General features: G+C 41.3%; 2 protein-coding genes across 4 annotated transcripts; one reads left to right on the forward strand and one right to left on the reverse strand.

Moving 5' to 3' along the window:
* The first annotated feature begins 339 nt into the window (after positions 1 to 339).
* Positions 340 to 15138, forward strand: TIMM9 (translocase of inner mitochondrial membrane 9). Of its 3 annotated transcripts, XM_066276386.1 has the most exons (6): positions 340 to 448; positions 1687 to 1742; positions 3692 to 3784; positions 13170 to 13234; positions 13589 to 13684; positions 14614 to 15138. In XM_066276386.1, the coding sequence occupies exons 4-6, from the start codon at positions 13196 to 13198 to the stop codon at positions 14746 to 14748; spliced, it is 270 nt and encodes an 89-aa protein (XP_066132483.1). In that variant the 5' UTR covers positions 340 to 448; positions 1687 to 1742; positions 3692 to 3784; positions 13170 to 13195; the 3' UTR covers positions 14749 to 15138. The 3 variants fall into 3 exon arrangements, with proteins under 3 accessions (XP_066132483.1, XP_066132482.1, XP_066132484.1); XM_066276385.1 differs by lacking the exon at positions 1687 to 1742; XM_066276387.1 differs by lacking the exons at positions 1687 to 1742; positions 3692 to 3784.
* Positions 15136 to 25562, reverse strand: TOMM20L (translocase of outer mitochondrial membrane 20 like). The gene is made up of 5 exons (XM_066276384.1): positions 25427 to 25562; positions 25015 to 25058; positions 19683 to 19764; positions 16182 to 16324; positions 15136 to 15250 (listed from the first exon to the last, which is right to left on the reverse strand). The coding sequence occupies exons 1-5, from the start codon at positions 25560 to 25562 to the stop codon at positions 15197 to 15199; spliced, it is 459 nt and encodes a 152-aa protein (XP_066132481.1). The 3' UTR covers positions 15136 to 15196.
* Positions 25563 to 26199: the final 637 nt, after the last annotated feature.

Here is a 26199-nt window from a genome sequence, read left to right on the forward strand (position 1 = left end):
GAGACTCATCTAAGACCTGCAGAGCTCCCGACCTAACTGGTAATACCACTCGCATTTATTAGGGACTTTTTACAGCGTTGCTCCTAGAGACCGTTAGGGACGCAAGTTAAGTAAATTAGTCTTTTTAAAAGTGTCGGCACATTCGGGCTATTATTGGCAAGGAAGTCAGGAATAGGGAGTTTGTCTAAAGAGACAATCACAAAAATTAATTCTCAAGGTATTATAGAATTTAGGATAATATCTGCTTTTTTTCTCTCAAGTTCTCGTTAAAACGAATCGGCGTCAAAGGGTCTAAAGGCTATTTGACATTGTCGCTCCCACGTGTTCTTTTCTATCCAGCGGCAGCTGCACCACGGTGACCCCGACCCTCCGCCCACGGACTCGATTGGCAGCGCAGCCCCCCCTCCCCAGCCTCGTACTGTTGTTGGAAGCGAGAGCCTGTGCTTAAGTATAATCTCTTTTCTCTGCCCTCAGAACCCCGGGTACCCGGGCGGGGGGCGGCAGGCTACGCTCCGGAAAGGTGGCGGCGGGTTTCTGAATGAGGCCACCGCATGTTCGTGGGGCTGTTGGGGGCTGCGGAGCCGGGAAAGGGGTCATCCATCCCCAGAGCGGGTTTGAGATTGCCTGACAACCGTGTCACTGGGGAGAGGGTCCTCATTGGAGGCTCTGAGCTACACCGAACTGGGTTTGAGGACTCGGGGTCTTGTTCTCAGACAGGGAGAGTTAGACTGTAGGCATCCACGCCTGACCTTGAGCTAACAGGCGGGAGACCCTCTTTCAACTGAAAAATTCTCCCTGGACACAATACCAGGACCAACAAACACCTTGATCTGATCTGCTCATTTTCGAGGACGCGCTACTTAGACGTTACTAGAGGCTTTCAAAAAGATTAATCAAAGCAAAAAAAAAAAAAAAATGTAATCTGATGTAAAATCTAAATAACACATTTTATTTTTACATCGCAACTGCCTGCTTTCATGGATGAAATCCTAGAATTAAAGGGGATTTTAAGGATTCAGCTTTGAAGAACCTTTTAATTAATCTTTGCAAATTATTTCATATTTCGGTTACGTTTCCTTCTTCATTACAGGTCCTAGGTAGCACCTGCTTGTTTGCAATGTAGGTGAATTAAAAGATAAAGTGACAATGTCAGAGCTGTAAGAGACTTCGGAGATGATTTAACTCTTATTTTCTAAATGTAACTTAGATGTGAAAGAAAAAGTAACATTTTCCCTCTTGTTTCTAAGCTGTCAGCATAGGCGATCATTGCAAGGAGTTGAATAACTTGAACTGGGTTGAAACCCGAGTAGTCTCGCCCCAGTTTGTCCGGTGCTTGCAGGATTGATTATCCGTTAAGCCTTAAAGTCAACCTTTATACATGAAAGCAATATACAGTATTCAGCTAAAATAGAAAAAAAACACATTTTTTTTCTCTGATTAATGAGTTGCCATTTGATCAGACCTAAACTTCCTAAACCTGCTGTAAATAAAGTAAAAGGACATGTGGTGGAGGCCTATTAAATTCTATTAACCAAACACGTTAGTTCATATCCATTTCTTCATGTGACCTAGCAAATAAAAGACTGATAGCCCTGGAACAAAAAACATAATGAAAAACATGGCTCACAAGAGTGTTTTATTTATTTTTATTATTGTTTTATTGTTAACATTTTTACTTATTTGCAGTCTGTTTCCCACTCTGTATAAACAGATAAACAGTTTTTCTGCTGATGCATTTGCAAGTAAGTTGCAGACATGACCTTTAATCCTAATTTCTTCACCATGGATCTCTTTGAGAACAATCTATTACTAGCCAGAATAAGGTTAACACACCTAAAATGATAATATATTCTGATTTTTTCAGTTATCCCTAAAATGTCTTTTTTAACTAAAAATATTTTTTTTATTCAGGATCCAAAGTTCACACATTGTGTTTTGTTATAATGGCCCTTTTGTGTCCTAGTTTAGAACAGCCCTCTACCCCTTTTGACCCCCTTTCTTTATGACTTTTTTAAGACCAGTTTAGTCTTAAAATTGTCACACACACTGGGTTTTCCTAATTATTCTCTCATGATTAGAGACAGATCATGCGTTTTTGGCAAGAATACCACATACGACCCTGGCCAGATAGCTGGTTGATTAGAGCATTGTCCAGATACTCCAAGGTTGTGGGTTTGTTCCTGGGACAGGGCACATACAGGAATAGATTGATGTTTCTGTCTCTGTCTCCCTTCCGCTCTTTCTAAAATCAATCAATAAATAAAAAAAAATACTACATAGGTATGCTGTGTCTATTGTGTTTGTGATGCTAGGTATAATCACTTGGTTAAGTTGTGACTGCAAGATCTTTCCATTATACGAGGACAGGTTTCTTTTTGTGATAAGTAACGTGGAGATGCTTTCAAACCATGGATATCTTCTGTTTACTAGCAACCTATCACCAGTGGTTTTATGATCCATTCATGATCCTTGCCTGAATCACAACATTACCAGTGACCAGTACCTATCATGCAAGTACTAGGTTAGTGATAGAGGCCAAGGACATCAGAAGAATCATTTGCTTTAACTATTTTAACAGAATTACAAGTTTGGCTCCAGGCCTGATACAAATCTGCATATGATTCTAAAAAAGAATCGGTGGACATGTCCCTCATCACATCCTGGTTCGTCTGTTAATTTCTTTTTAATATTCAGAAATTTCTGGGAATTATTTGTTCTGACATTCACCTAAACATACTTATTACCTAGAAAGATAAAGATACTACATATTTTCTAATACATATCATATGCTAAAGGTTTGTAACCTCTGAATAGATTGAGGAAACTAATTTCACATTAAAAAGAAGAGGCGTTTTTCTCTATATATAACATGTTAGTTTCAGGTGTACCACATAATGATTCCATATCTATATATTGCGAATGATCACAATAAATCTAAGGAAGAGGCTCTTTATTTTTTTTATTAATTTTAATGGGGTGACATCAGTAAATCAGGGTACATATGTTCAAAGAAAACATGTCCAGGTTATCTTGTCAATCAATTATGTTGCATACCCATCACCCAAAGTCAGATTGTCCTCTGTCACCTTCTATCTAGTTTTCTTTGTGCCCCTCCCCCCCCCCAACCACCACACTCTTGTCAATGTCTCTTAGTCTCGTTTTTATGTCCCACCTATGTATGGAATAAAGCAGTTCTTGATTTTTTCTGATTTACTTATTTCACTCCGTATAATGTTATCAAGATTCCATCATTTTGTTGTAAATGATCTGATGTCATCATTTCTTATGGCTGAGTAGTATTCCATAGTGTATATGTGCCACATCTTCTTTATCCAGTCATCTATTGAAGGGCTTTTTGGTTGTTTCCATGTCTTGGCCACTGTGAACAATGCTGCAATGAACATGGGGCTGCATGTGTCTTTACGTATCAATGTTTCTGAGTTTTGGGGGTATATATCCAGGAGAGGGATTGCTGGGTCATAAGGTAGTTCTATTTTCAGTTTTTTGAGGAACCACCATACTTTCTTCCATAATGGTTGTACTACTTTACATTCCCACCAACAGTGAATGAGGGTGGAAGAGGCTCTTTAAATAGTGACTTAGCCAACAGAAGTTTAGATTTTTTTCAAATAGACTGTTACAGCTTCAAGTGGTTTGTCTTCACAGTCATTGTAATCCCATCATTTTTCAGATAAGAAATCAGGCCTCACTGGAGACATTCAAGCAAAAGTTGGACAACTGCTTTTCCAGAACAGAAAGAAAACAAACTCATGCATCAGAAAAGGTTTGAGCTTGATGACTGATAAGATCTCCCTCTACACTTATGTTCCCAAGTTTTATGATATACTATTTGGTTTGGCACAAAAATAACTTAGCATTGCTGGAATCATTCCCAAGACCAAAGTTAGAGATTCAGGCATTCTCTTAACCTTTCCCTCTATCTCCAGGTTTCAGGGATATAGTCAGAAGGTAACCCCTTATTGGATGTTTGCCTCAACAGTAACAAACATTTTCTGTAAAATCTGGTAACTAAGACCAAATAAAAGAGTAGCCACATTGCTGCTGTCTATTCTCACTATCAGTGGTTTGCTTGGTTGTTGGAAATTGTCAGTTAGCATAATTTATAATTAAATAACTGCAAAAGAGAATGCTGAAAGACTTTAGAGGACACCAAAGTAGCAAGTAAACTTGCATATCATTCATTCAGACGTCTTCAGTTTTTCTAGGAACAGTTGCTACATATACCATAACCTTGATAGAAGCATACTTCAGATATACTGCAGGTTCTGTTCCAGACCACTGCAGTAAAGGGAGTCATTTATCTTTTTGCTGGTGGAAGGTCTTGCCTTCAATTTGTAAAAAAGGCAACATCTGCGAAGCACAATAAAGCAAAGCACAATAAAATGAGGTGTGCCTGTATTGATGACTACAGGGAATAGCTTTACAGATTTAGGCAGACTTAAGGAAATTGCTAATTATGAGCTCTTGAGTTAATTGTGGGTCTGGGAAGCTGTTTGAAAAATAAAATTTATAATAATGATTCTAGAGAAAAGGGAACCGTAATGTTAATATAGTGGTCTTTGAGTAGAACTGTTTCTCTTTTATTTTCCAAATTCTCAAACATTATAAAGTACATTATAATTTATATAATAAATGTTATAAATTATACTACTACTTTTATAATATGACAAACTTTATTTCCTTTGAAGGAGATAAATACGGTTAAGAACTGTGTATTAAAAGGTAATACCAAGAAAATAATTTTAAATAAAGAAGATTCATACCAACACCATGGGGCACTCATCTGTGTCTTGTCAAATAACCATCATTTGTCACCCTAAGTTGTATACTAAGGGGCAAATGGGATAGTCAGCAAAATGATACCAATCTCTGAAAGAATATTTAAAGATTTCATATTTTCTGCCTCAGACTTCTGGATGTAAAAGTTATTCTATATGAATTTTAACCTGAAGGACAGAAGGAATAGGAAAAAGAACTAGATTTTTAGCCTGACCAGGCAGTGGCGCAATAGATAGTGTCAGACTGGGACGCAGAGGACCCAGGTTCAAAACCCCAAAGTCACTGGCTTGAATGCAGGCTCATCTGGTTTGAGCACAGATCACCAGCTTGAACCCAAGGTCGCTGGCTTCAGCAAGGGGTCACTCTGTCTGCTGAAGGCCCACTGTCAAGGCACATATGAGAAAGGAATCAGTGAACAATCAAGGTGCCACAACGAAGAATTGATGCTTCTCATCTCTCTCCCTTCCTGTCTGTCTGTCCCTCCCTCTGTCTCTCTCTTTGTCTCTGTCACAAGAAAAAAACAACTAGATTTTTGGCATTGCAGTTAGCAAACGTAAATTTCTAAGGTGTTCTAAGAAAATAAGATCTGTTTTCTTTTTGGTGTGAGTTGTAGAAAGTCTAGTTTGCTGCCTCTGCTCCTGAAATACAGCAAGTATACTGTACAGTTCAGCAGTGCAAAAGGCTAGGCTTACAGGTGCCTTTTTGTGTTGTCTGCTAGAGGCCTGTTGGTAAACCAAGCTCCTTAATGCATGTTTTATTGCCCTTGTATTTTTTTAAGGTACCACAAAATAGTAGATTTCATTTAATACCTACTTTCACAAAAGTTATCTTACCAGTTCTTGGATCTGAACGTTTGCTAACATTGATCACACTGCATCTTGTTCTTTGGCAGGGATTAGAAGGCTAGACAGCCTCATTTTTTAATTAAGCTTTTTATTTTTAGATTATTGTCAATTCACATGTAGTTGTAAGAAAAAATACAGAGATCCCTTGTGCCATTTACTCAGTTTTCCACAATGGTAACGTATTAACTATACTACAAAGTCACAACCAAGATATTGATATTGATACAGTCAAGAAACAATATTTGCATTACAAAAATCTCTTATGTTGCCTTTTTTTTTTTTTTTTTTTTTTTTTTTTTTTTTGTATTTTTCTGAAGTTGGAAACGGGGAGGCAGTCAGACAGACTCTCGCATGCGCTCAACCGGGATCCACCCAGCATGCCCACCAGGGAGCGATGCTCTACCCATCTGGGGCGTCGCTCTCTTGCAACCAGAGCCATTCTACGGCCTGAGGCAGAGGCCATAAAGCCATCCTCAGCGCCCGGGCCAACTTTGCTCCAATGGAGCCTTGGCTGTGGGAAGAGGAAGAGAGAGACAGAGAGGAAGGAGAGGGGGAGGGGTGGCGGAGCAGATGGGTGCTTCTCCTGTGTGCTCTGGCCGGGAATCAAACCCGGGACTCCTGCACGCCAGGCCGACGCTCTACCACTGAGCCAAACGGCCAGGACTTATGTTGCCTTTTTATAGCAACACCCATTTCCCTCATACCCTTACCCCTCCATAACCCCTGGCAACCACTAATATGTTCTCTATTTTGGTAATTTTGTTAATTCAAGAGTGTTATATAAATGGAATTATACAGTATATGACCTTTTGAGGGTTTTTTTCCATTCAGCATAATTCTTCAGATTCATCCACCTGCTGTGTGTATCAGGACCCCATTCCTTTTTAGTGCTGCATGCTGTTATACTGTTCCATGTATGGTGCCCCAGCTCAACCATCCATTTAAGAACATAAGGGAAAGGGTGATGGGAGGAGACCTGACTTGGGATGGTAAACACACAATACCATATACCAGGGGTCCCCAAACTACGGCCCGCGGGCCGCATGCGGCCCCCTGAGGCCATTTATCCGGCCCCTGCCGCACTTCTGGAAGGGGCACCTCTTTCATTGGTGGTCAGTGAGAGGAGCATAGTTCCCATTGAAATACTGGTCAGTTTGTTGATTTAAATTTACTTGTTCTTTATTTTAAATATTGTATTTGTTCCTGTTTTGTTTTTTTACTTTAAAATAAGGTATGTGCAGTGTTCATAGGGATTTGGTCATAGTTTTTTTTTTTTATAGTCTGGCCCTTCAACGGTCTGAGGGACAGTGAACTGGCCCCCTGTGTAAAAAGTTTGGGGACCCCTGCCATATACAGATGATATATTAATAGAACTTTACACCTGACACCTATATAATTTTATTAACCCTTTTTTAGTAGTGAGTTTTTTGTTAACCCTTTGAGTGAGGATGTACATGAACATTTATACTACTCAAAGGGTTAACCAATGTCACCCCAATAATTTCAGTTAAAATGTGTAAAAAAAAAAAGAAAGAGGAAGAACATCTGGGTTTTTTTCTCCTTTCTGACTGTTATGAATAAAGTTCCTATAAACATTCATGTACAGGCCTGACCTGTGGTGGTGCAATGGATAAAGCGTCAACCTGGAACGCTGAGGTTGCTGGTTCGAAACCCTGGGCTTGCCTGGTCAAGGCATATATGAGAGTTGATGCTTCCTGCTCCTCCCCCTTCTCTCTCTTTCTCTCCTCTCTAAAATGAATAAATAAAACCATTTTTAAAAATTAAAATAAAATTCAGGTACATGGTTTTTTTTTGTTTTGTTTTTTTATTTATTCATTTTTAGAGAGGAGAGAGAGAGGGAGATAGAGAAGCAGAGGGGGGGGGGGGCTGGAAGCATCAACTCCCATATGTGCCAAGCCCAGGGTTTCAAACCGACGACTTCAGCATTTCCAGGTCAACACTTTATCCACTGTGCCACCACAGGTCAGGCCAGGTACAGGTTTTTATGTGAATATAAGTTTTGATTTCTCTGTGATAAATACCCAGGAATGCAATTGCTGAGTGATACATGTTGAATTTTGTAAGACCCTGCTATACTGTTTACCAGGGTGGCTATACGATTTTATATTACCAGTAGGACTATATGAGGGATTCAATTTTCCCACGTTCTCACTAGCATTTGGTGTTGTCACATAGTGGCTAATAATTAAAATATATTTTAATGCTCTGTCACTGGTTTTGTGTTTCCCTGACAGGCTAATCATGTATGTGCCTATTTACCATCTGTGTTTCCCCTTAGATGAAGTGTCTTCTGATGTCATTTGCCCGTTTTCTAATTAGATTGTACACTTACTGTTGAGTTTGAGATTTCTTTATAGTTTCTAGTTAATAGTTTTTTTGTCAGATATGTAGTTTGCTTTTGATGTCAGATCTAAGAACCCCTTGTCCTAAAGTGCAAAGATATTTTATTTTTCTAAAAGTTTGAATATTTTCATGTTTTACATTTAAGTCCCTGGTCTGGTTTTTTTTTAATGTTATTTATTGATTGATTTGAGAGAGAAAGAAACATCAGTTTGTTATTCCACCTTGATACATCTGGATGACATTTGAACCAGCTGAGCTCTCCGTCTAGGGCATCCTGGTCCGTTTTGAATTAATTTTTGTATAAATTGAAAGACTTAGTTTGTGGTTAAATTTTTTGCCTATGGATGTAAGGTTGTTTCAGCACCTTTACCAAAACTAGATGGGCATATTTGTGTAATTCTCTTTCTGGGTTCTTTATTATATTCTGTGATCTATGTGTCTGCCCTTCCACCAAGACCAAAACATTTTTATAATTTTTGCTCTATCAAACATAATTAAGGAAACTCAAGAGAAGGACTGTGTATTATACTTAATCATATTTTTTATTACTGTGTTTTTCCTTTTTCATGATGTTCCAAGTCTCCTTTAATTGTTTCCTTTCTTTGTTTAACTTTGAACCTAATTTTAGGGTAGATATGCTGGCAGCAAATTCTCTTCGTTTTTCATCATTTGAGAACATCTTGATTTCCCCTTCATTCCTGAAAGATGTTTTTGCTAGGTACAGGTTTCTGGGTTGACAGATGAGAAATCTGCTGTCTTTTCAGTTGTTTCTGCCCTATAGATGAGATGTTATTTTTCTCTCACTACTTTCAAAATTAAATTGCTAATTTTAGTTTTTAGATGTTTGACTGTGATGTATCTTGATATGGACTTCTCTGTGTTTGTGCTCTTCGTAATTCATTCAGCCTCTTAAATCTGTAAATTTATGTCTTTTACTGGATTGAGGAAGTTCTCAGCCATTATTCTCATACTTTTACATCTCTGCGCTCTCCTCTCCTTCCGGTGCTCCAGTGACACAAATGTTAGATTCTTTGTTACAGTACTCAGGTCCCTGGTACTGTTTATTTTTTTTTTTTTCATTCTGCGTTTCTCTGTTAATTAAGTTGGTTAATTCTATTTTCTGTCTTCCAGTTCAATGATTCGTTCCATTGTCCCCTTCATTCTGTTGTTGATTCTATCCATTAAGCTTATTTTGGTTATTGTATTTTTCATTTCTTGTAACAGCTGTTTGAAAATCTATGTTAGACAATTCTAACACCTGTCATCTCAATGTTGGGCATCTATTGATTATCTTTTTCCATTTATGTAGTTTGAGAGCTTCTGAGTTCTTGGTATAATGAGTAGTTATTTTATATTGTAACCTGAACATTTTGCAATTGTGTTATGCGACTCCAGATCTTGTTTAAACCTTCTCCTCTAGCTGGCTCCTTTTGACAATACTCCATCAGAGTAAGTGACAGGTGTGTCACCTTGTTACTGTCAGGTGAGGGGAGAAGTCTAGGCGCCTCACTCTGTCACTTTGAGAGAGGGATGTTCTCATCACTGCTTAGTGGAAATAGGAGTTCTGGCTCTCCACTGGGCCTCCATTGGTATTTCCCTGGCTGAGAGGAACTAGAGTGCCTCATTACTGCTCCCACATGGTCTCCACTGATACCATAGGCAGCTGTGTAGCCTAATTAAAACGGGGCAGTAATGCAAGTGCTGAATCTCAACGAAGCTGCCTTTAATACCACCACAGAAAGGAGGAGGGATACCTCATTACTGTCAACTGAGGTGAAGTTCAGGCTCTGTTTGTGGTTTCCACTGACACTTGGCTGAAAGAGGGGTGGAGGGGTCCTCATTAATAGCCAGCAAGAATGAGCTGGAGAGCCCTGGCCGGTTGGCTCAGCGGTACAGTGTCGGCCTGGCATGCGGGGGACCTGGGTTCGATTCCCGGCCAGGGCACATAGGAGAAGCGCTCATTTGCTTCTCCACCCCCGCCCCCTCCTTCCTCTCTGTCTCTCTCTTCCCCTCCTGCAGCCGAGGCTCCATTGGAGCAAAGATGGCCCGGGCGCTGGGGATGGCCCCTTGGCCTCTGCCCCAGGCGCTAGAGTGGCTCTGGTCGCGGCAGAGCGACACCCCGGAGGGGCAGAGCATCGCCCTTGGTGGGCGTGCCGGGTGGATCCCGGTCGGGCGCATGCGGGAGTCTGTCTGACTGTCTCTCCCCGTTTCCAGCTTCAGAAAAATACCAAAAAAAAAAAAAAAAAAAAAAAGAATGAGCTGGAGAACCCCATCACAACCTATTGACAGCAGATGTTTCAGCCACCTACCCTGGCTAATGTTGATATGGGTGGGATGGAGGGCCACAGTTTTTCCTGTGTTTGCTTTGAGTACAGCAGTTATTGTTTGAAAGTTTTCTGTTGGATAGGCTTCCCCTTTGCTGGCCCTTTGGCTAGAGAGAACAGACTTCAGAGTAGGGGTGCTTTTTGTCAATGCTCCCATTAGCAGACTGCCAGTTTCTTCAGCTCCAACTCTGACATAGGAGACAACAGAAAGAGCTCATCATGGTGCTGTTTCTTGGGTCCCAGAGTGCCCACCAGGATGCTTTCCCACCTTTCAGGGTCTCAGGTTTACAGTCAGTGTCCAGGGATTTTAGTTATGCTTAGTGAGAGGAACAGGGAAAAGCACATCTACCCTCTCTTCTGAAGTACAAGTCCTAAACAACCTCACTGTGGGATATTCTTAGAGAATCCTCTGTTTCTTTGACTGGCTAGTGGTATTTCATAGCAGCCATAAAGATCCATCTTGCCTCAGAAGTATGACTGGTATCATAACTAACACAGCCCTTGGTACATTCAGAAAGTGTTTATTGACTGAATATCAATTAATTAGACTAGTAACTGCTAAGATCCCAACCTATAAATAAGTTTGAAGTTGATATTCAAAGATGATAGAATAATTAAGTTTGATTTCTATGCAGTTCAGTCATTGGAGCAGGGGTCGGGAACCTATGGCTCACGAGCCAGATGTGGCTCTTTTGATGGCTGCATCTGGCTCACAGACAAGTCTTTAATAAAAAAAAATAATAACATTAAAATCTAAAACATTCTCATGTGTTACAATCCATTCATTTCCTACCGCTCATGTTCATGGTTGCGGGTGGCTGGAGCCAATCACAGCTGTCCTCCGGGATAACACCAAATTTTTATTGGATAATGAGTAATGTACACGGGTTGTTGTATGGCTCTCACGGAATTGCATTTTAAAATATGTGGCATTCATGGCTCTCTCAGCCAAAAAGGTTCTCGACCCCTGCATTGGAGGGTATGAAATCAATGTTCCATGACTAAAATGAGCTAAGGGGAACTATAATGGATAGTATCTTACCTGAGCATATAAATGATGATAGCCAGTCTGACCAGGCAGTGGCACAGTGGATAATGTTGGACTGGGATGCAGAGGACCCAGGTTCAAAACCCAAAGGTTGCCAGTTTGAGCGCAGGCTCATCCAGCTTGAGCGTGGGCTTACCAGCTTGAGCACAGGGTCACTGGCTTAAGCCCAAGGACATTGGCTTGAGCTCAAAGTTGCTAGCTTGAGCAAGGGGTCACTCGCTCTGCTGTAGCCTCCCCCCTTTCAAGGCACATATGAGAAAGCAATCAATGAACAACTAAGGAGCTGCAATGAAGAATTGATGCTTCTCATCTCTCTCTATCTGTCCCTCTCTCTATCTCTGTCTATGTCACAAAAATAAGTGATGATAGCCAGAGAAACATTTGGAAAATTGTGACCTTCAATTAATTCTTAATACATTCTAGGTAGTTGATGTGGTAAGATAGTTTATCCTGTAACTACTAAATCAAAGATTCTCAGAAGTACAGACAATTATACTCTTATAATTAATCATTACTTCAAAGATGGTGGGCTTTGTAACATCTCAAATGAGACTAGCATAGCAAGTAGAAAAGAATTGATGCTTTCCCTTACATATGGAAAAACATGACTTTTCAGAAATGTCAGTAATACTAACAGGATGAGGATAAAAGGCGAGGAACCAATAAATGCAAAAGAGTAGAAGGTGTATAAGTGGTTGGAAATGCTGGAATGGAATTACCACTGATATTTGTTAATCAAATGAGAATGTTAATTTTTTTTCATGATGGTAGGACTTTGAATTTTGTAATTAGTTTCATCTCCATATAAGGACCCTAAAAAGTTCATGCTCTTCAGAGCCACTTTAAATGATAATTGGTGAGTCAGTAAGAATGACTTACACATCCAGTTTATCTTTTTTGCATTGGTTATCAGGAAACTCAAAGCTAAATATAACGCATAATAATTCTGTTAGTCTAACAGTATACAAGATTAGTATTAGTATTTTAAACAGCTTTATTTTATACAAATCCTTTATATGAGATACTCTTCCATTTTGAAAACTAGCCTGATTGAATAAATGCATGTGATACATTCTTATATCTGAGCCTGGGCCCCCATTTAGGATATGTGAAAATCCCAGTGATTCAGAAAGACTTTCTGACTTCTTATCTTCACTTCTCTGTTGCTCCCAAGTTAGATCCTAAGTATCATATGTTAGAAGTTTCTGTTATAGTGATTGCCCTTTTTGAACTGCAGAATGTATAACTCCTATAACTTCCTTTTAGAGTCTGTTAGAACTCTGAATATCTTTCATTTGGGTTGTTGATTTATAAGTTAGGATGGTGTCTGTTAACAATTAATAGGACTTCTCATTTGCATAGAGAAGGTAAAAGGTCAGAGTTACCTTAGCAACCAGTGGAATAGTTAAGCACTTACAGGAGACAACAGAGATCTCTTGGTTTCCCTTAGAACCCTACTAAGAAAGGGGCTTTAACAAGTGGGGGGGTTTTGCAAAGTAGCAGAGCAAATTGTCTTAAAACTGGAGATTTAGATAAACATGGTTTTTGGGTCCCATGGGTAATAACATTAAAAAATCTATTCCTAAACATTTATGATGTGGGAAATTGGGGGTGTGGCATATAATTACATACACAGTAAGAAATCCTTAAAATATGAATGATATTTCAGGTAGACTTGTTTTAGTTCTATTTCATAAACTATCCTTGTTTTGATTACCTAACTCTTCAACTAGCCTAAAAACACTTGTTTACAGATTGACATACTATTTTTAATTTTTTTTTAATCAGGTGACTAATAAACATACCAAAAGAAGATGGCGGCACAAATGCCAGAATCTGACCAGATAAAACAGGTAAAGTATTATAATTAAGGTAAAAACACTGCAAAAAATTTAAGGTACATTTGGATTCAACCATATCAGTCAGTGATCTCATAAAATCACTGTTTATATTTCACTTCTAAAAACGGATATTAAATGAAGCATATTTCTTTTTCAGATAACCAAGGAAAGAATATCCAATGAGAAATTCTATATTTTGTAGCTCATATTACATAGATCATAGTATACCCATTTAAGTTAGCAAAAGAACCTTGGACTTCAAGTATTACAGGATATTTCATGCAAATACAAACTACAGTAATTAAAGTTTCAAACCACTTTTGTTTTAAAAACCAAATATTAAAGAACCTTCTGATTTGTTTGTAGTTTAAAGAATTTCTTGGAACCTACAATAAACTTACAGAAACCTGCTTCTTGGACTGTGTTAAAGACTTCACAACAAGAGAAGTAAAACCTGAAGAGGTAGGAAAGTCTTGCGCACTGCAAGTTCTCTAAGCTTGTTATCCACCATTTAAATGGGTCCCCATAAGGATTTGCTTGTTCCTAGTTATCACAGGAATTGGAGCTTAGAGGGACTAAAGCAGCCAAGGACCCATAACACTGACTTGAATGATGACAGATCTCATATGACATCACATTGAACCGTAGCACTTTTTTGGAAAAGATGTCTGGGGTTTTGAGTTATTGTTCCATTGCAAAGAGATTGCTATTTAGCTTTCAGTCAAGATAACCTCCCTAGAGAAACTTTACATGGCTTTTCTATCTGACCTTGAGAATTCAGGTTATTTTTGGAAAAAGTAGAGCTTGAATCTGGTACCCATTCTATGAGAAGTCATAACTTTTAATATCCTCATCAAAACATTTATATTTTGGCTCAAAGTGACATAACTTCTTCCAGTAGAAGATACTGATAAACTTCCATGCCAAGAACTTAACATGTAACCAGCAATGAGTAAGTACTTGTTAAATAAATGAAAAAGTTTGATAGATGCTAAGTGTAATAGTCTTATTGGTAAAAAGTAAAAGGTTGAGAATTAAGTTAATGTTGAAAATGGAATTTCTCATTGAAAAGGACAGACGCTACCAGGCCTACATTTTAACAGAATAGGGGATGGGAATATAGCTTTCAGGTAATATTAAAACATAACTGCAGAAAATCGAGTCCAAATGGTAAGGCTTAACACTGTGTTTAGTTACCTACAAACTCATAGATATTCAACATGTATTCTTGTATTAACAGTTGAAAGCTATGATCACCTGCTACTTATTAATACCGTTTAATTCTCATATATTCAAAGAAAAGAACCCAATGGTTGTTCCCTTAGAATACATGTATTTTTTTAAATTAATATTTTTGTGTTGCCTCTTTCATCTCCTGTCTTTATTTCTAGAACACCTGTTCAGAACACTGCTTACAGAAATATTTAAAAATGACGCAGAGAATCTCCATGAGATTTCAGGAATATCACATTCAGCAGAATGAAGCCCTGGCAGCCAAAGCAGGACTCCTTGGGCAGCCGCGATAGGGAAGTCCTGCTGAACGGACTTCCGTGAGGGATCGCCAAGAGCTGTTGCACTGGAAACTGGGATGCATCTGATAGAACCCCCTGAAAGCAGCAGCCGCCACGTTAACCATCTGTCATGACTGTTTGGCAAATGGAAATCAATGGAGAAACAAAATTGCTGTTTACCCGGGATAATCAAAATAGAAGGTCTTACTGTTCAAAATGACCACAGTAAGATGCAACATTTGTTGAGGCCTTATGATTCAGAAGCCTAGTCAATCGATTAGAAAAATAAACCATTGTTTCTTCAGTCATGACTATTAATTTTAAAGCAAAGTATGTGTTCAATCATGAATGAGATAGAAAAAAATTTATTACTAAAAGTAAAATAAATGGAAGTATCACTGAGCAGTTGTTCATGCTATATGGTACCATGGTATTCTGAGGACTGGATACGTTGAAGTGGTTTTCAATCGCGATCATCCTCCAAGTATTCCTGTTCATTCATGTCTGCCTCAAATTGCTGGCAAAGACATAAAATAGTTACTTGCTAATCACTTCTATGCACAATCCTTTCCTTGCCTCCCTTGTGTCAGGGTGGGCGTCACACATTCTAGCTGCATTTTCATAAATCTTCAGGAAACAACCCATCTGAGACTAGAATGTTTAAGAGTTGACTGTTATGCTCTAGAGGAGTCTGTTTTGTTTAAAAGCGGAGAGTCTAACATGAATGACTGAGTCAGACCAACAAAACAGTGTATTCTCAGTGGTGACGTGATCAGTGTAATAAAAAGTGAACCAAAGTTAAACTAGTGTCTTATGGCTAAATGAATCCTAAAATAAATCCAAACATTATTAGGAAATTCTAGTTGATGCATAAGCATACCAAGAAGTTTGGTAAACGTATATAGACTAATAACCTGTTAACAAATTAGCTTACGAATGGATTTCATTTGATACCAATCTCAAGTTGTATTTAAGGAAACACTAATTAGCCTTTATGTTTAAATTTACCAAAGTGATATCTATGTTTTGTCATACATGGAAAGCAGTATTGTTCTGCTTTGATCATTTACTGTTTTCTATGTTACATCTAATTTTAATCAATTTTAAATAATACTCTTTAAATAATAATACCATTTAACTTAAAGGCCTCTGTTGACATTACAGTCAGTGACTGATGTCTTTGAAAGTACAAAGACAAAAATATCAACAATGCTGTCTTTAAAACAAATGCTGAAACATGTATCATACTCAACAAAATATACATTATAGTCAAAGGAACACGAAAGAATTGGCTTGTTTCACCTTAAAGCAAGAAAGGCAATAAAAAATTCAGAGACTTGACTCGTTTAAAACTGAGCCATTCATACACATCCTTTGCTATTTCTATGTACTCAAGCCCAATATGGTGGTTATGTTCATTTCACAGTGATAATTAAATATGTGCTCACCTGGCAAATAAGGGGAATTGTGTGTAACAGCATCTCAAATACCTGGGGAGGAAGTGTGTGTTTAAAAACCTTCAGAAGTTCCTGTGGTTGCCCACACACTAAAAGGGCATTGCTGAGATGTTCAACCCCCATTCTGTGTTCTCCTAAAACAGATCAGTAAATTCAGGCAAATTTTAATGTTCATCAATATATACATGATACAAATTACCATGAAAGCACCAAGCATTAAAACTTGAAAAGCATATCAAGATAAAGGCAATGGAAATAAGTCTTGTATGGTGGTAAGTGTGTGGGGCAGGGGGAGTTGAGCTGCCAGTTAGATTCAGTGTGGGTAAGTTGAAATATGGGTACCTTTATGACCGAATTACAGGAAGTGTGCTCTTACTGTTGAGAAGTGCGTTCTTGCTTTGGAAATGGACATATTCTCCCAATTTGGGTAGGCAGGAGGTGGGTGGGTATTGAGTTTTTTTAAAGGTGGTGTTCTGCTGTTAATTGATATGAGGTAGGTTACCTTTATATGTGTGACATGAAATTGAAGGTGAAACATCTATTTTTCTGGCTAAATGATTTTTTTTTTAATTTATTGATTTGAGAGAGAGAGGGGGGCATAAACATCAATCTGTGCCTGAACCAGTGCATTGGGACAATGCTCTAACCAACTAAGCTATCTGGCCAGGGCAATATGACACTTTAAAAATTGATTCTAGGCCCTGGCCGGTTGGCTCAGCGGTAGTGTCGGCCTGGCGTGAGGGGGACCCGGGTTCGATTCCCGGCCAGGGCACATAGGAGAAGCGCCCGTTTGCTTCTCCACTCCCCCCCTCCTTCCTCTGTCTCTCTCTTCCCCTCCCGCAGCCAAGGCTCCATTGGAGCAAGGATGGCCCAGGCGCTAGGGATGGCTCCTTGGCCTGTGCCCCAGGCTCTGGGGTGGCTCTGGTCGCAGCAGAGCGAAGCCCCGGAGGGGCAGAGCATCACCCTCTGGTGGGCAGAGCGTCGCCCCTGGTGGGCGTGCCTGGTGGATCCCGGTCGGGCACATGCGGGAGTCTGTCTGTCTCTCCTCGTTTCCAGCTTCGGAAAAATATTTAAAAAAAAAAAAAATTGATTCTAGCCTGACCTGTGGTGGCTCTGGATCAAGTGTCGACCTGGAATGCTGCGGTCACTGGTTCAAGGCACATATGGGAGTTGATGCTTCCTGCTCCCCCTTCTCTCTCTCTGTCCCCTCTCTAAAAATGTATAAATAATAAAAAAAGAAGTTGGTTCTACTGTCAGTTGAAACAAGATTTAGGGTAGCATGAATTATATAACCAGAGGAAAATAAGATTTATGAACTTTCTATGTTTTAAAATTAGTTTTAGGATGACTGGCTAGAAAGTAAGAATAAAAATTTGTGAAGAGTAGAAATTAATCAGAATTGCTGTTTAAGGTAGAGCATGGAATCACGTAGTCTCACTTCCTTGTTTTGAAGCACTGGGGCCAAGATCAGTGGAATAATTTAAGGTTTCAAAGCTAATTGCTGCCAGAATCAGTAATGGAACCTAATTTTCTGAACACTGAAACTACAGTGCTGCCTCTCTCTCAGTGTTATGCACTAAAAGAAGTTGAGATTTTAACATATATTTAATATTACTAGTTAGGAAATAAAATATTTCTCTCTGTAGTTAAGTATAATATTAGATTCTTATTGACTGAAATGAATTTTTCATTTGGTAGTTGAAATACAAGATCGTATGAAAAGTGCATAATGGACAGATAAAGTGCTTCCCAGAGACTTGTAGTAAGCTTAAAAACTATGAGCAGGGCACGACCTAACACATATGTGGATAAGGAAAGCCTTGTTGATATGTACAGGTTTTAAGATTTAAGGTTTTATGTCTACAGACCTGATTTTACATTTTCAACGTAAAAAATTTTCATTACTGAGTTTTTAGGAACTTCTTAAGAATTTTAAGAAGCTATTTCTTAGGTGAAGTATTTCACAATAAGGTTTATTTTTTAAATGAATAAAATTACAGCTCTATGAAAAGGATACATCAAATCAAAATAATACTTGGAATGTATTGAGACCTTTAAAGAAAAAGATATAATAGTGCCTGTTCTCCAGTTGATAGAGCTATTGCAACACAAACATCTACCATCATTTCCTCTGACAATATTGTATTTTCTCTCAAATCTATCTGGAATTGGGTGGGGAGAAATTATAATTCAAAATACAGGTCACAGCCTGACCTGTGGTGGCGCAGTGGATAAAGCGTCAACCTGGAATGCTGAGGTCACGGGTTTGAAACCCCGGGCTTGCCTAGTCAAGGCTCATACAGGGGGGTTGATGCTTCCTGCTCCTCCCCACCTACTCCTTCTCCCCTCTCTAAAGTAAATAGATAAAATCTTTAAAAAACACACACACACACACACACAAAACACACAAGTCACGGTTATTAAGTGCAAAGTAGTCCCAATAGGCATCACTACATTAGACAGGATAAGAATGGTCATTCATAATGATTTTATCATCAAAAATGAGAATTTTATTAAGAATAGTCTAAGAGCCTGACCTATGGTGGTGCAGTGGATAAAGCGTCAACCTGAAAATGCTGAAGTCGCCGGTTAGAAACTCTGGGCTTGCCTGGTCAAGGCACATATGGGAGTTGATGCTTCCAGCTCCTCCCCCCTTCTCTCTCTCTCTCTCTCTCTCTTTCTCTCTCTCTCTCTCTCTCTCTCCCTCTCCTCTCTAAAATGAATAAATAAATTAAAAAACATTAAAAAAAAAAGAATAGTCTAAGAAGGGGCCCTGGACGGTTTGCTCAGTGGTAGAGCGCCGGCCTGGCGTGCAGGAGTCCCGGGTTTGATTCCCGGCCAGGGCACACAGGAGAAGTGCCTATCTGCTTCTCCACCCCTCCCCCTCTCCTTCTTCTCTGTCTCTCTCTTCCCCTCCCACAACCAAGGCTCCATTGGAGCAAAGTTGGACTGGGCGCTGAGGATGGCTCTATGGCCTCTGCCTCAGGCGCTAGAATAGCTCTGGTTGCAGCAGAGCAACGCCCCAGATGGGCAGAGCATCGCCCCCTGGTGGGCGTGCCAAGTGGATCCCTGTTGGGCACATGCGGGAGTCTGTCTGACTGCCTCCCCGTTTCCAACTTCAGGGGGAAAAAAAAAGAATAGTCTAAGAAGGCAAGAAAATGTTTACAAAGCTGTAAAAAAGTTTAATGTTTTGATTTATACAAGTAGTCATTTGGAAAATTCATTTCCTTAGAATGTGACCTGACAATAGATGAGGTGTTCTTGCATTTGGCTTTGCTTCTCCATCGGCACTTCCAAGAGCACAACATAAACTGGAACACTGACTGCCAAACAGTGCAGCTGGACAGTCTGATGGAAGGAAAATACTGGGACAGCTTTTCTTTAAACTGAAGCACGGGGGTGAACACACCTAGCTAAGTTATTTGACATACAGATACCGATCAATAAATGAACATAAATAACTTCCTAAATAAGAATGGTTTGTGTTCTTACCTCTAGATAACCAAAGTTCTCCCATTTGTATCTCTTGCAGAAAAAGTTCTTGCCATTTTTCATTCCTTGCTGGATCCCACAACTAAAATTCATGAAATATTTAGCAATGAGTAATGAATGTAAGGAATATAGTTATTAATCAAAATTGTTTAGTTTTTATTTTAAAGTGCACATCTTGAACCCAGTTTCTAAATCCAAAGTATGACAAATGCAGTTGTTCTTTCTAACATTTAAACCAATTTCTTAAAATGGAGTTATCAATACATCTCAGGTGATAAAAAAAATACATGGCATATTCAGGTTAGGTTTAGATGCTTGTAATAACTCATTCATATTTTACTCAGCTTACATATGCACTCAGTGTGCATATCAGAAATCCTAATGTAATTAACTATAACAAAGGTTGCTTTGTGTATTGCAAAACTCTTTTCTTGCCTGGGATATTAACATTGCTTGTTGACTTGGCAAACAGCCTGCTGGGGAGATGGCAGTGCAGTAGGTGTTGAGAAAGCTACCATGAGGTGCTGCAGCCTGGTTCGTGAAGGTGACCAGGGTCACAGGATGCCACATCATTGGTACCATGCCCAGGGCTGGTCTTTAAAGGTAGAATGAGCAACCCCTAAACAAACGTATCAACTCCACTGCCAGTCACTTCAGTTTCAGTCTATTGTATCCAGAGGGCTTTTGTTTATTTCTCAAGAATTCTCTTTTTAAAATGGAATGAGCCTGGGGAAGGGGTTATATTTTACCTTTTATCAGCAAACATGCTAATGATCAGTAACAACCAAAAGTTTCATCCAACAAGTATTTAATGAGCATTAAAGAGCCAGCCACTCTAGGAAGAGCTGGAAGGGGAAGGAGACCAAGACCTCTGTGCCCATCTCTAAGGAACCCAAAGATGACCAAGAAAAAGGACAAGTGTGCTTAAGATTGACAACACATTAAGAATGAGTGCAATGTGCCTTACCAGGCAGTGGCACAGTGAATACAGTGTTGAACTGGGACATGGAGGACCCAGGTTCAAAACCCCGAGGTTGCCAGCTTGAGCGCGAGCTTACAAGCTTGAGCATGGGGTCGCTGGCTTGAATGTGGGATCATAGACGTGACCCCATGGTCTCTGGCTTGAGTGCAAGGTCGCTGGCTTGAGCAAGGGGTCACTCGCTTTGCTGTAGCCCCCTGGCCAAGGCACATATGAGAAAGTAATCACTGAACAACTAAAGTGCCTGTCCCTATCTGTCCCTCTCTGTCTGTCACAAAAATAAATAAATAAATAAATAAATAAATAAATAAATAAATAAATAAATAAATAGTAAGTGCAATGTCCTCTGGGTTCAATGTACAGAGACATGACATCTGGTTGGGAATCAAGGTAGGTTCTTAGAAAAGACAGCATTTGAGATGTGGAGAAGCTCAGTGAGAGTCTGATGAAGAAGGAGTACAGGCAATGCAAAATTGCAGGGGAGAAAAATCAAGTGGTCTTTAGCTGGATTGTGAGAGGGTGAATAGTGTATTGCAAACATGATAATTGCCAATTACTGACAGTGAACTACAGACTAGGTACTTCATATATATTATTTCCAGCCCTTGCCTGACCTGTGGTGGCGCAGTGGATCAAGTGCTGACCTGGAATGCTGAAGTTGCCTGTTCAAAACCCTGGCTTGTCCAGTCAGAGCATACATGGGAGTTGATGCTTCCTGCTCCTCCCCTCCCCTCTTCTCTCTCTTCTCTCTAAAATAAATAAATTTAAAATTTTTATTTCCGACTTATAGGAAAACAATAGAAGGCACCTATAGAATGCCATGGTGCCAAGCGAAGGAGGCGTTGGTCTTTCATCGCAGAGTAGGGAGCTACTGCAAAGAGTTATATATTCAGAGCTGCTTAGAAGACTGTATCAGACTGGGTAGGGAGACAAATTAGGAAACTACTTCAACAGCCTGGATAAAAGGTAAAAAAGCCTGAAGTAGTGTGGAGGCAATGGAAACAGGAAAAGAATAGGATCTGAGATTAGAGCATAGAAAATAAGAACTGGGGACTGATTGTGGAGGATGAGGTTGATTTTAAAGCAAGAAAAGGGTTCAGGGTCATAGCAGGGAGGCTAGCGATACCAACAGCACCATAAGTAAGCCAAGGAAGAGTAGTAGCAAGGCATGAGACGATGAACTGGCTTCTAAACACACTGAGATGCCAATAGGGCACCTAGGCAACAGTTTGGCAAGTACATGAAATTCGGGACCCAGGATCTAGAAGAATCCATCTGAGAAAGGAAGGAGCTTCCAGGGAGAGGAGGGAACAGCAAACAACCTGAGGGCTGTGTTTCACAGAGAACCAACTGACAGAGCTGTTACAACGGCAGTTTCTTGGCTGCACCCAGACCTACTGAATCGATCTCTAGGAGCAGGTCGCAGGGATCTGCATTTTATCTTGCTCCTCTAGTAATTGTAAATTCTACAGTCTGAGAGTCACTGCCTCCATAACCCCGGGCCTCCCCCTGACCCCCTAAATCACAACTGTCTGGTCCTCGGGTCAAATAACCTCTATTTTAACAAATGTCCCAGGAATATCTATTGCAGATGGTCCACGGACTATACTTAGGCAACTAAAAGGGCCAGAGGGTAAGTAGGAAGAGAGACCCTATAAGAGGTGGGAAAGTGACAAAGTGCCTTAGTTTATTCATGTACGAAATTTTAGAATAGAGTTGTCATGAGGATTATATAAAAGAGCACTTGAAAAATCCTGCTTTTGCCTCTTCATTTAAAATAACTAAAATCCTTCCTCTACCCCATCCTAAAAAAAAAAAAAAAAATTGCATCCATTCTCTGAAATAAAGTCACCATCAGAAAAATATCCAAATTTTCCAGTTTGGCATTCAAAGCCCTCCACAAAGTGACATCACTACCATTCAGCTAACTCTGGCTACAACACTCCTTCAATATTGGAATTTCGTAGTTTGTACCATGGCACAAGCTACCTACAATAAACAACAATAATCAACACATATTTACTGGGTACCTACAATGTATCAGACATTGTTCTAGGCACTGGAGAGTAAAACAGACAAAGTCTGCCCTGCTGGAGCTTAGTCTAAAAACTAGAAGCGTTAACCAAATAATCACACAAAACGCGTAACTGTCCTGTGGATAAGAGCAATGCGAGAGGGATGTGGCGCTGCACCAGGCTCAGCTGGTCACAGAGGTCAGGGAAAGCGTCTCAGCTCTCAGGGCAGCTCTTTGGACACTCCCTGTCTTGCTTCCTAAACTATGTCAATTACAGCTTTATTCTCTGATTCCATCCTGAAACCCCAGAAATCTGAGTCCGGTCTCAATCTGACCCTGTAATCCATCAGCATGATTTATCCACTTATTCTTCCTGGACAATTTATTTCACATCCCTCATCATCAGTTAACCACTGACACCCTGCAGCCCAGGACTTCTATTACCTCCCAGTTGTACTGCTGCAATAGCTTCTCCGTTTCTCCAGTCCGTCTAGCACATGCCTGCCTCATCGATCTAACCTAAAATGTTTTTTCTTCTTAAAAACATACAAAACAAAAAACAGAAATCTTCAGTAATTCCCCCACTGAATTTGAATTCCTTAACCTCCTTAATGTGACCACTACTTAGCTCTCCTTTCTTACTTCCCAAGACCCTGCACTGCGACTCCTATCAAACTTTTACTGAATAGCCCTGGAAGTCCCCCCACTTGGCACCTTTAAGTACAAGTGTCAGTTCACTCTGTCCTGAATGTTGTCTCCCCTGCAACCAGGACCCCCATTTAACACATTCTTCCAGGTTCGGTTTTATGCTACCTGTCTTCCAAAGTCCTCTGTGAAGGAATACAGCCACAGTAATATTCTCGATCCCACCTGCACTCCGGAACCTTGCCTCCCACCGCATATCAAGAACTGGAGTCTATTTCCTCTTCCCTTAAAACTGAGCAGTGAAGACAATTAATAAGAGGTACACACTTACAGTTTATAAAAAAGTCACAGGAATGTAAAGTACAGCATAGAGAATACAGTCAATAAAATCACAATAACTTCATACAGTGACAGATGGATAGTGGACTTTGTGGTGATCACTTTGTAAGGTGTATAAATGTGAAATCTCACTATGTTTTACACCTGAAAATTGTATGTCAACTATATATGTATGTCAACTATATAAAATTGTATGTCAACATTAAGAGCTTTATAGCCCAGAATAAAAATCAGACAAGAGGGGAAAAAAAACTGAGCAAGGCGTCAATGGTGGGCATGTACACACACACACACACACACACACATCCCTTAGGAGCTAGCCACCACACACTGGGGGGAAGGCCATGGCACAGAGAGGGGCTGTGTAGATGTTCTGGCCAACAGTGCCAGCTAAATGGACAGCCAGCATCAACTGCCTGAGGTGTGAGGGACGTGAGACTTCAGAGGACCCTGCACCTAGCCTTGCATCAACCTGCCTGAAGATGGGTGAGGCAGATGGGTGCTATCCCCACCTGGCCCTGCTCAAATTGCAAATGCAGGAGCAAACAAGACTGTTTTAAGCCACTATGCTTAAAGCAGCAATAGGTAAGCAGAACCACTGCCCATGATAAATTATGCCCGAAAATGATCCTGCCCCTCCTCTGAACTCGTATTTCACGGGGGGGGGGGGGGGCTAACTTATTTCTTGTTGCTAGAAAGGTACCTCAAGCTCAGCAGGCTCTCTAGTAGGCGTTGACTAATCAACTGAATATGAAAGTTAAGACTTAATTTCTTCTGAAGTTTCATAGAGGAACCAAAGAACTCTCAGCAGCATAGGCCAACCAAAATGACTGTGATATGTACTTTTGTGGCTCAATGGGTCAAGTGACCTGGAATGCTGAGGTCGCCGGTTCAAAACCCCGGCTTGCCTAGTCAGGCACATATGGGAGTTGATACTTTCTGCTCCTCCCTCTTTCTCTCTCTCTGTCTCCTCTCTCTAAAATGAATAAAATTAAAATTAAAAAGACAATCAAATTCCGTATTGGAGAAAAGAAGCGTGTGTTCTGCTTCTGAACGATATAGAAAAAAGGCACCTCCGGGCAGCGGGCGGTCGCAGCACTGCCACCGGCCACCGCCGGGCCTGGGTATCTCTGTGTCCGGTGCGGCTGCGGCTCCAGCAGGGCAGGGTCTCCTCTGCAGTCTCCCAACGTTTCCCGAATAGCTGCCTTTTCATAACCCCAAACCGTCCTTCCTGCCTGAGCCTGAACTCAACGTGGGCTCCGAAGTGCCAGCTCAGGAGCCAGGCAGGGACCCGCGGCCGGCCAGGAGGAGGTTACTGCCCGGAACGCCCCCTCGGCGTCGCTAAAGCTCTTCACCTGGGCGCCGCGTCCCTCAGCCTTCCGCCGCTGGGCTCTCCTTTCTGCAAACACAGCGCCACAAGTGCAGGTCGGGGGCCAGCGCCCACCTCGCCCGGCGGGCACCGCCCCCGCCCCGCCCACCCCGGCCGCACCTCCGCCCCGCCCCGCCCCCCCGGCCGCACCTCCGCCTCTCTCCGCCCTCCCCCGCCGCGCCTCCGCCCTCGTCCCGCCCTCCCCGGTCGCGCCGCCGCCTCGCCACGCCCCCCCGGCCGCACCTCCGCCACGCCACGCCCCCCGGCCGCACCTCCGCCTCTCTCCGCCCTCCCCCGCCGCGCCTCCGCCCTCGTCCCGCCCTCCCCGGCCGCACCTCCGCCTCGCCACGCCCCCCCAGCCGCGCCTCCGCCGCCGTCGCCGTCGCCGTCGCACTCACTGTCTCGCAGGCGGCGCTTGAACGTGGGGTCTCCATGCCGCTTCCAGTCAAAGTAAACACAGTAGCCCAGGAAAGCGACGGCGCCACAGGCCGCCAGGGCCGCCAGGAGGCTGAGGAGGCTGTGGACGCAGGGCATCCGGCCGCGGCGTCCCACGGGCCGAGCGTTGGGCGCGGGCCGGCGAACGTGGGGAGCCCGGCGGACCAGCAGGAGGCGTCGCCGCGGCGCCCATCCCGGCCTCGGGGTTTCCAGGGCGCAGTGCTGCTGCTGCTGGAAGACATAGGAAACTGAGGGTCCTAGAGCCTGTGGGGGAACATCTCACCGCAGCCCAGTAACAGTGCTCTTTCTGTTCGAAGCCAGGTCTGTCACAATTCAAATTCCGAACCCCATTTACTTAAACATACCCTGTCCCTGTGCCTACTACACCCAATCAGGCAAATCACAATATACATATATGCAATCTGGTTAGCTGGGGAACTGGGTCTTTCTTAGGCTTCTGTTCCCTCACCTACAAATTCAAGTTGATTGACTTTGTTCATCTCCTAGTGCACAGCACTGCCCACTGAGCTCCTGAACACGAGCTCTACTCCCCATCCTGGGATGTGTTGTCATCTGACAGCTAAAGGTCCCAGAGCAAACCCAGCAATTAGAAATAAACAGATAACCCAAGTTGAAATTGCCAAAGATACCATATTGGAAAGTAATTGAAAAAGTTTAACGTAAGTTTCTATGGCAAATATGTTTTTCTTCTTATGTATAGATACCACTTTTGCTA

The sequence above is a fragment of the Saccopteryx bilineata genome, chromosome 4 (genome assembly GCF_036850765.1).
Source record: "Saccopteryx bilineata isolate mSacBil1 chromosome 4, mSacBil1_pri_phased_curated, whole genome shotgun sequence".
Lineage (NCBI taxonomy): Eukaryota > Metazoa > Chordata > Mammalia > Chiroptera > Emballonuridae > Saccopteryx > Saccopteryx bilineata.